Source organism: Puntigrus tetrazona, unplaced genomic scaffold (assembly GCF_018831695.1).
Source record: "Puntigrus tetrazona isolate hp1 unplaced genomic scaffold, ASM1883169v1 S000000002, whole genome shotgun sequence".
NCBI lineage: Eukaryota > Metazoa > Chordata > Actinopteri > Cypriniformes > Cyprinidae > Puntigrus > Puntigrus tetrazona.
The window spans coordinates 471,403-482,063 of NW_025047682.1; the positions used below are offsets into that span (position 1 = coordinate 471,403).

The 10,661-nt window shown below is 37.8% G+C and overlaps 1 protein-coding gene across 1 annotated transcript in view; it reads right to left on the reverse strand.

Moving 5' to 3' along the window:
• myo18aa (myosin XVIIIAa) overlaps window positions 1–8,159 on the reverse strand; it is a 38,650-nt gene extending 30,491 nt beyond the window's left edge. Inside the window, 3 exon segments of the mRNA XM_043229302.1 lie at window positions 5,765–6,345; window positions 6,348–6,893; window positions 8,003–8,159. Coding sequence (XP_043085237.1) covers window positions 5,765–6,345; window positions 6,348–6,762 — 996 coding nt within the window. The 5' untranslated portion in view covers window positions 6,763–6,893; window positions 8,003–8,159.
• Between the last annotated feature and the right edge of the window lie 2,502 nt (window positions 8,160–10,661).

A 10,661-nucleotide genomic window follows, 5' to 3' on the forward strand; every position in this document is an offset into this window, starting at 1 on the left:
AATCAGGTTGCGGGCTTATCCTTATATCTTTTTGTTTTGTGTCTTGTTCTAGTACTTGTAGTTTGCTAAGCGCACAAGGGCCAAATTTATTATTTTCTTTTTTCGTTATGGATCAAAACAAAACTACAAGCGTGAACACACCCTTAGTGTGACATTTAAAAGAAAAATAATCTTCACCTTTGTGAAAACCAAAGCTGCACAACCAAATTAAATTGCAGTCGTTTTGACAACATCGAATGGCATTCAAAATGCATTAAGGAAGTTAATATGGTCATTGTTTTGATTCTATACATTATGTCATATTTTTAGGGTGTGAAAGGCCAGGAGGTAAATGACTAACCAACTGCTTCCATTAACCCAGTCACATTTAACGGACTGGTAAACTGCCCGGGATCATCCCTATGCCAACATGCTCACAGTTAGAGCTTGAACACTGGACAGCTTCACACAGTCCCACTGCCAAATACCAGCAAAAATCAGCCCAAAAACTGCAGCTGGTCGTCACACTGACCCGGCGATCCAAACCAGGATAATTATCAGCCTGGCTAAAGCCACTTCCTGGACCCCTGTGTCCCCTGACCAGTGTCAATATTTAGGCCTTCTCAATCTCATGATACCACTGGGGCAATACTGACAGCTCAAGAAAGACTTCTGGGTCATCGGCCAGGAAATAAAGTGGAGACATAAAGGGAGATTTGACAGAGAGGACGGAGGGACAGCAGACACTGATGACAGACGAAAGACACTTCCTGTATTCAGTGCCTGATGTGCAGCCAAGTTAATCCATTACATAATCTAATCTGATACTAGTTAATGAAGCCATTCACAGACAGATTGTTTCAGAGCAGTCAGAGGACATTCACAGTCCACAGGCTGTTGAACCCTCACAGGGCGGACGAAAAAAGAGTGCCATTGAGCCCAAAGAAATAATACAGGATAGTGTCTATAAAACTTAGTGGGGGTTATTTAGAATAGCAATGCAAACACTGACTGACATAGACATGTGGAGAATTTTAGACTGACCGACTGTTGGTAATGTTTGGCACAATAATAATAATAATAAAAAAAAAAAAAAAAAAAAAAAAAATATATATATATATATATATATATATATATATATATATATATATATATATGTGTGTGTGTGTGTGTGTGTGTGTGTGTGTGTGTGTGTGTGTGACCTGGCCAACAAAACCAGTCTTAAGTCGCTAGAGTATATTTGTAGCAATAACTATGATGTGCAGTTTTTATTTAGATTCATTTGGGGGTGATTTTCTCATTATTTACATTTTTTTTTGCATCCTCAGATTCCAGATTTTCAAATAGTTGTATCTTGGCCAAATATTGTCCGTTCAAACCACACATTGAAAAGCTATCAGATTATAAATCTCAGTTTACAAATTTTGACACTTATGATTGGTTTTGTGGTTCAGGGTCACATATATAAAATTATTATTTTTGTTTCTTTGCACACAAACAGTTTTCTTGAGGCATTGTAAAGTTAGTTTTGAACCACTGATGTCACATTTGACAGACTATCTTTCTAAGGCCTTGAAAGTGGTAGTTTCATTACTGTCTATGAAGAAAGCTCTTGAAGCTCTATGAATTTGACATAACTTATAACTTGTGTTTTAAATATTAATACAGGTCTTATAATGAAATGAGGGTGAGTTATTAATGACAGAATTTTTATTTTTGACTGAACTATCCCTTTAAGACTACATGTACTATACATGTCAATCATGTTGCTTGCGGCTGGCTAACCTTTGAGTATCAGCATTGTTCACATTGTTGTTCATCAGGACAGTTCAAGTTGCTAAGTACTGAACAGGTGTTGATATACAAGTGTGGGTGGTTTTAGGTTAGCAAACATTGCATTGTAAACTTTAAAGAATGTCTACATAGTACACTGAACTCTTGTACTTCAAAAGAGCAAAGGAAAAGCCTTCTAAACATGCTCATAACTCTCAGTCAAAAAAGCACTAAATGCATTTGTGTGTTCGTATTTCCCAACAGATTCAGCAGGCACACAAAAAGAGCATATAAGAGCATGTTGATTCATTCATTCAGAGGCCAATCCTTCAGCTAAGACGACAGGAGAGGGTGTGAGGAGATCGTGTGTGTTGAAGTGTAGTTCTTCTCACTACAGTAATGCAGCTGAAACCTGTCTGTCTGGTAAGTATCGGCGCAAACAATCAAACCTGTCAAACAAAATCACAAGCGCTTCCTGTCACATTCACAGACACACCACGATTGAACAAATGCCTGACATTCTACTGGCATAAAGCCACTCATGCTGCATGACATAGTATCTGTCTTCCATTTCAGTTCTCTCACTATGAATGATTTGCGCCCAGTGATGTTAAAAATTGTTTTTGGTCATTGAAATAAAGGCTAAATTAAAGTCTTGCTACTTTTCTGGACCTGGGAACATTGCAGATGCATTGCTGACTATGCTCTAAGCTCTCAGATTTCATCAAAATATATTAATTGGTGTTCCGAAAATGAACGAAGGTCTTACAGAACGACATGTGGGTGAGTTATTAATGATTTCATTTTGGGAAGAACTAACTGTAATTGAACATTCAATTAAAGATGAAACTAACATTTGAAATGTTGCCTTGGAAACTAACTGGAATGAATAAAGTATATGTTTATGAAAATAACAAATAAATAAACAAATGCAATGAAAAAACTAAGGAAAAAATAATAAATAATTTAAAATAATAAAAGCTAACTCAAAAATACAACAAATATAAATAAATGTTATAATAATATATAAAAACAGTAATGTAATTTGTTTGCAGAAGCTGTGTGCACTATTTTAGGATCTAATTCAAAGGAACTACATATCAGGTAACGTTGTGAACAGGAACAAAGGATTTGCTGTATTTTCAAAAAGGTCAAGGTAGTTACACCAGGCGAAAACTAAAAAAGGGTTTTGTGAATAATCTACACAGATCCTAATTTGCATAGAAAGCTGTCTCAATGACTGCGGGGCTATTATAACACATTTAGCCTCTGGTTAAACTTAACTGTAAGTGTTTTAGAAGCAGGTGGACAATCTTTTTGCACTGAACAACATCCATATTTCACTATATTTTTCATCAAGTTGCAACAAGCAATTTCTCCATGCAGCTCTCCACAGTGGCATAGTCTAGATTTCTGTATCACAGTCTTTATATAGAATAACCACTTCTAGGCCAATCCCAAATGTGTCATGTCTTTTTCTGTGCTCGGCTTAAAGTGGGCCAGTAAAAACCCCAGTGGGACTCCTGCCCCCTGCAGGCTGGGTGAGACTGGCCACTTTGTCACAAAGGGTGCAGTTTATTACAGCGGCTGATCTGACATCTCCTATCTCGATAACACCGTCATTTGAGATGGACGGTATGAGGACACGCGTTTTGCATCATTATTGTAAAAAATGAATATGGTGAGTTACTGATATTTGGTAACAGCAACTTGGGAGAAAACCTGGTCAACATAACTTGAATGTCCTAGATTCTCTGCATCACTTCTGATTGAGTTGCTCTGGTTTTTCGGCATTATTGGGGCAAATTTCCCCAGAGGCATCTAGACTGCATAAATGTCTATGCGACTATAATATTTATATGTGAGCCTGTTTCCAACAAAAGGATAAAAAACAAAAAAACACCTTTTCCATCCCACAATTCAGAAATTTGAGATATAAAATGGTGAGAAAAGTCCAATTTCGAAGATATAAATTTTGATATAAAATATACAACACGTTTTTGTACAAAGGTTTATATCTCACAATTTTGGGTTTACAACAGAACAGAATGTAGAACCACTTTATTAACAAGGAATTTATACATAATTTCACATATATAATATAAAGCGATCATGTTAATGTTTCTAATTAAAGCTATTAAAACGTTTTCCTTATTTTTTATCATTATTTACATTTTTGCACATAGTTGGCAATAAACATTTCTAATGGCCTGACACACTTTAAGCTTTGGATGGTGTTCTGAAATAACATTCAGACTTTGACACTGAGATTTCACTGGTTATCCATTAGCAAAAGGCATGTAAAGAGTTCTGTCCGCACACACACACACACACACACACACTATTCAAACTCAAGCAAACCAACACGACAACAGGTCCAGCAGAGTAATTGCTGACTCATGTGATCCATGCCTCCTCATTTGATTAACTTGACAAAACATTCTCTTCAAACACCTGTTTCTTCCTATTTTCACTCCATTAGATGAAATGCTGTTTGTGTAAAGAGCCGCTCTGTCAGAGCAGGCCAGATGCTCTCAGCTGCACTAGGATAAACCTCTTACGGTTTAAAAGAACAAATATTACAGAAACACAGCATTCTATATTTTTTACCTCCCCCATGTTATTCTACACATCACAAAAAAATCACTCAATGCAATTTAATCTCTTCTGAGCTCTGGTTTCATGCTGAGCCAGATCAAATTAACATATCAGAATTTGGATGTCAGCCTAAACTAACTAAAAAAATGCAAGGGACAATTTTAGTGTCAGCTAGGAATAAAAATGTGAATTTTAAAATACATATACACATTTTTTTAAGATGACTAAACTTAAGATTTGTACTATTTATGCATAAATATTAAGCATCTAATAATAATAGGGAAATGCAACCACTGTGACTTCCTATGTGACTTTGAGCGTGTGACAACTTCGTTTTGAAATATCTGACGAATCACGATGAAAAACGACTACAGAAACAAGCACAGCTGACATCACGTCTGCTTTCACCCGTAGCACCTGACCTTCAGACTGACTACCAAAATCACAGAAATCTTCACTTTCAGCCTTTTCATCAATGCTTTACGACATATGACTAAAATATACAAGTGCTGTCGGGTCCACAGATTTGCCCACATTCTGAAACAGGGCCGTTCGCTGAGCTGTACCAGAATACAGAGGCGAAAATGTGTCAGGGAGCAACTGGGGAATACAGCAAAGCCAAGAGAGCAGACAAGTAAAAAGTCTCTATTTCTGCTGCAAACACTGAAACAAAGATCTCACAAGATATGATTAGACCTTCAGGAATAGTTTTTAATCCATTTCTACATTCAAATTCTATATTTATGCATTTCACAGATGTTTTTATACAAACTTTCTATGTTCATACATTGGGCATCAAACCCATGCCACTGGCGTAGCGGAATGCTCCATACTAAAGTTATAGGGTAAATATCAAAAAACATTCAGTGAACAAATAAAAGACACTTTTTGACTTTCTGACCTTTTTGCCGTTTGCTTCACTCAGATGGGAATCTACACAAATACAGATGCATTATGGGTGAGCGACAAAAACGCATTAGACAGGTTACTAACCCCCCTGAGCTGTCTCGCTGAAACTGTTGACATCATCAACAGCTATCTGCACAACTGTCTTTTCAGATGTCAACAGACACACATATATCGCTCTGAATTGCCAGAATACCTCAAGGCTGTAACTGATCTCCCATCTGAAATGTTGCTGAAGCATACAGTACGTACTCTCATGCTGTATAGGTTTTCCTGAGAACCGTGGAAATGCCGAACACGTACGATCCAAACTGCACTTTCAGCTAAAAACACTATTTATCAGATTCTACTGACAATTTCTTTGGGTTTTATTGGCATAGTGGACGGTGAAGAGACATTTTGTGAAGAAGAATAGCTTGCACCCATGCAACTCCGTGGTCAGTGTGTTGGAGTTAGTCTTCAATGTGCGATTAAACACATCAAAACCGTAACACATAGGATATCTCACCTCATTAACATCACGGTAAGGGCCTCTGGTGTTCTTTAACCAGCAGCGGCTCAGCTCGCTCAACTCCACGATGGGCTGCACCTTCAGACGCACCGTGTCTCCAGACTGTCTGATCATCTCCACGATCTCATCCCTGCTTTTATTTTCCACGTTCCTTCCATTGATCTCTACCAGACGGTCGCCTGGCACCAGCCCCAGAGTCAGGTCCTTATTTCCAGCACCAGGCTCGGCAAAGTGGACCACCTTTCGGTAGAGCGACCCATCGGGCCTCTGGTCCACCATGGTGGTGCGTCGAAGGGAAAAGCCGAAATCGCCTGTATTACGGCGCTGAATTTCCAACTCTCTTGGTGCAGGAATTTGCGGTGGTGCCACGGCAGGCAAGCGCAGGTCTGCTGGGAACGTTCGGTCCACTATTTCTGGGATTTGGACGCTTTTTGCAGGGCTGGTGGGATGGGGGGGTGTGTATACAGGCTGGGGGCTGAACACCTTGATCTCTACCTGAGGTGAGGGAATGGCGGAGTTCTGCTCTGATGGTGCAGTTGACCCTGAAGGGCTTTCGTCTTTACTCTTCTGTGAGAAGGAAAACGCTTCAAGATTTGTTCAACTGGGGAATTCTGCTTCGTCATGGAGTCATATTTGACCGCCTGTTCTTTGATGGATGACTGGCGGACATCTTGGTCCAGCTTAATGTCATCACTGGAGCTTGTGGGTGTTATGGTACCCTGAGTATAGAGTTTCCTGAGGTCCACGTCTGTCAGGCTGAGCTCTGTGTTCCGGACGACCTTGATGGGAATAGGGCTGGAAATCTCCAGTTTCCCTTTCGCCTCCCGTTTAGAGCTGCTTCGATGAAGATGAAAGAAACCTCTCCTAACACTCATTTCCTCTAGGCTCCTCAGCTCGGCTTGAGACATTCGCTCTTTTTTCTCTTTCTTCTCCTTCTTCTCCTTTTTTGTTCCATCCTTCTCCTTGTCTTTATCTTTCTTGATCAAGTGGAACATGGTTGGGCTCAATTGTAGAATCCACCAGATATTGGTCTCTTCACAGCATATAGATCAAAGTAGGCATTCAGTCATGACCAGCACTGGTTCCACAGCACCAAGGGCACCTCAGCAACGGGTGAAACCCTCCTCTAAAACAACAGATCGACAAACACAACACATTGTTTTACATTTCCTTCAATTTGCAGTGACCAGAATAGTCATGGAGTTTAAAATACAATTTCATTTCTTTTTAGTTTATTATTTTTTATCAGATAAACTAAAAGTATTACTATTAATATTCAGTATTAATAATTATTAATTACTATATATATATATATATATATATATATATATATATATATATATATATATATATATATATATATATATATATATATATATATATATATATATATATATATATATATATATATATATATATAAAAAAAAGCTAAAATAAAAAATAAGTAATAAATAATATAATAAAAATAATAATAATATAATGCACCGAAAAACATCACATCAGTCATTTCAGTAATTCACGGGTTAACGAACACTTTAAAAAATCCCACATAATTTATTAATCAAAAGAGTAAAGAAAGTACACGTGACGGTAGACCCTATGTGACGTCGCGCACTCTCATTGGCTGTTCTTACCTTTCCTGACAGGTACAAAAAATCTCTGAGAGATCCGTACAACTTTTACCATTGACAATAATTATAAAATGTATACACAAACATTATGTGAAACACAGCGATATAAATCAGTGACGATGTTACAACAATCGGTTTTCACGCTTTTCCAAACAAAACGAGAAGAATGAATCACTTCCTGAAACTCTTCATCTCGTCGCCCCCTGAACGCTTCCTCTTCGAATTAAATTAAACTATTTTTAGAACCTCAAATTTATGTACCTATACTTGTGCTATGAAATCAATCGACCTCACCACAATCTTTTCTATCATGTAAAGTTGATTACAATTCTACAGATAAACTACCGGTAGACACTATACGAGGCTTTTAAAAATGAAACTCTTTTAATATAATACTAATCAATGCACCATTAACTCCTATACTCATATCCTGCATTTAAATACATTAATATCTAGATCATGTATATCATGGCTTTAAGGTGAATGTTTTGGTGCGCGTAATGCGCTTCTCTAAGCCTATTTATTCCGCATCAACGCAAACAGACAGGCTGTTCACCTGTACAGTGAACTAAATACAAATGTTGCTAAAGATGAGCAAACTTACCGTTGAAACCGTGCTGAAATAGTGTGGCGATGCCCGGTGCGCACCGATCTGCGGCACCGGTCCTGTGCAAACACGTACGGAGCGTTTGACGGTCAGTGAGACGCGCGCGCCAGCTGAGCGCGCTCTCGGATCACTGAGCCCTGCTGGATATGATCCCCTCAAGAAGAGTTGAGCACATCAGTGCATCCCTTCGGCATGACTTTGAGTTTTTGGTCGAGATACTTGAACTGAATTCAATGTTTAGTTCGTCTGATGTGTAGCAGAGTGCTTAAAAACGCAACCGATTAAACTAAAATTAAAATGTAATACGTCAAATATTATTTTACCATTTGCATACAAATAATAGCTATGGGAATTAATCAACGAGCCCTTTGTAGAATAGAAATAATAATAATAATAATGGAAAACGATAAATAGGCCTAGTACGTGAATAGAATAGACTGGTATGCATACTGTTGACGTTGTAAATGAAAAATAAATAAATAAATAAAATAAAAAGTATAAATCAACCGTGTCCTTGGTTTTGCGTACACAAATTTAATCGCAAAATTCAATGAGTTGTAGTGCCAGTGGTTCAGATTCATTTGTATGGGCATAGCGCCCTCTTCTGGACCGACACTGTCACAACACTAATCCCTCTTTATGTATGTTTTTATAATTCTCCAATTACGCAACAATCTTCAAAATCCCCATCTGTTGCACATTTGTGATGTATTTATCTTACATTCGTATTAATAAAACTCCTCTTGTTCTCGTCTTGAAACCTGAATGACATGAATAAGGTTTAGGGGCATAAATAGCAACATACAAACATTGTAGCTCCATTTATAGTCTGCTGGTCAAATCAAACATCCAGACCATTAATCCAAAGGTCTCATCCAAATACAGGTGAAATTATCTAATTTGACTATAGTGTTTTGGTAGAAAAGCTACATGCAACTGGAAAGGGTCTGGCGTCATAATCTTTCTTATGTCATGCTTAAATCATGATTACAGCATATCAGATATTATAGAGATACTATAGCCATAGCAAATCAATTTTGCCATTTTCTCCCCAGCTGACTAATCAAATGGTATCTCTATTAGCTTTAATATTGGACGATTTTGCGCCAAACATCAACTATGTAAATGGTCCTCCACAGGGTCATGGTGCATGAAGAGGATTTTAAACTGGTCTATATGAGGAGTGTATTCAGATCACTTTTTATAACATTCAAGAACATACTGGACTAATCAGCTGATGCAACCACAGTGTCATCGCTGGTGAAATATAACAGACGCTTTCTGTACAGTTCTTCACTACGAATGCTGCTTTAATTTTTTGTTGCACTCAGATTAATAATGTTAAAAATAATAAAAAAAAAAATCCTAAAACCCTCATCACAAGGAATGCCAGAAAACTGTAAAAAAAAAAAAAAAGAATAAAAAAAGTAACTGTTAAAAGTAAAATATGTCATATATTTATTAAAATAATTAGGCTATTTTTTTATTTGTATTTTTTATTATTTAATGGACATGATCATCTTAAAGACTGAAATCTTTATTGTGGTCCTTATTAAATGCTTTTAGCATTTAACGTTTAAAGTTTGGGAGTCACATACACACATAAACACACATACACAAACAAAGTTATTATACTATCCTTGGAAAAACATTGATATAAAGCTTGACCTTTTAATCTCTCCGTGACCTATTAGAAAGGAACCCCGCTGATAATAAATCGGGTTATTAAGTTAATTCAGTTCAGGACTCGCCCTGTGTGTCGCTCTTAATTATAAAACGATCCTAAAATAGACCGCGTCTTCGGCTAATCATTCTCGTGTGTCTGCCGGGGGATTTATAGCAATAAATCAGGTTAAAAGGGGCACACAACTCTGTCCCATGTAGGTTTGCTGCATCTGGTGTTTCGGTGTTTTGAACGAATCTTTTAAACGAACGAGTCGTTTTCGTTCCCTTTCACGAAACGACTCATCTCCGAGCATGTCCTTTTGAACGAACCCGACGTCTCGCTCCCGAATAAACGACGATGCTTGATTCCATCGATTCGGTTAAGTGAATGATTCAATGATTCATCCAATACTGGAGCAACCTGCAGACAAGGGACACACTGAATGAGTCAATAAACGGGTCTGAACAAATCTTTTTAATGAAAAGATTCAAGTCTTTTAGATTAACTAAAATCCCCAACACTATCACGCAGATAAATTAAGCCTTAATACACATAATATTGCATTTAAATGTACAAAATAGACTTTACATGTACGGAAACAGATAGAGCGTGTTCAATCGTATAAATGCAGATAAATCCTGCAGTCAGTCTCGCGCAGTGAGTTATGACGAGTCTCGCGACAGTTCCACGCTATTCATCAACTTCACTCCTGTTTTTTGGAGCGTCCCGAGAGTCCGTCGAGATGGAGATGAAAAACAGGGGTGTTTTGAAAATCACTATAGTCAGTACCTCATGACATTTACCCCCAAAGCACAGACACAGTGCTTTGTACCACAAATACATATTAAATAGGTTTTTGAAGTACCACACTGTAAAATCGGACAGTGTTTTATTCATTAAATCGTGCAGACTGCTGCTGGACCCCCCCTCCCGCGAGTGGTACGTTCCGCGGGGTGGCGGAAGTCTCGCTCTGCCATGTTGAGCGCTTTG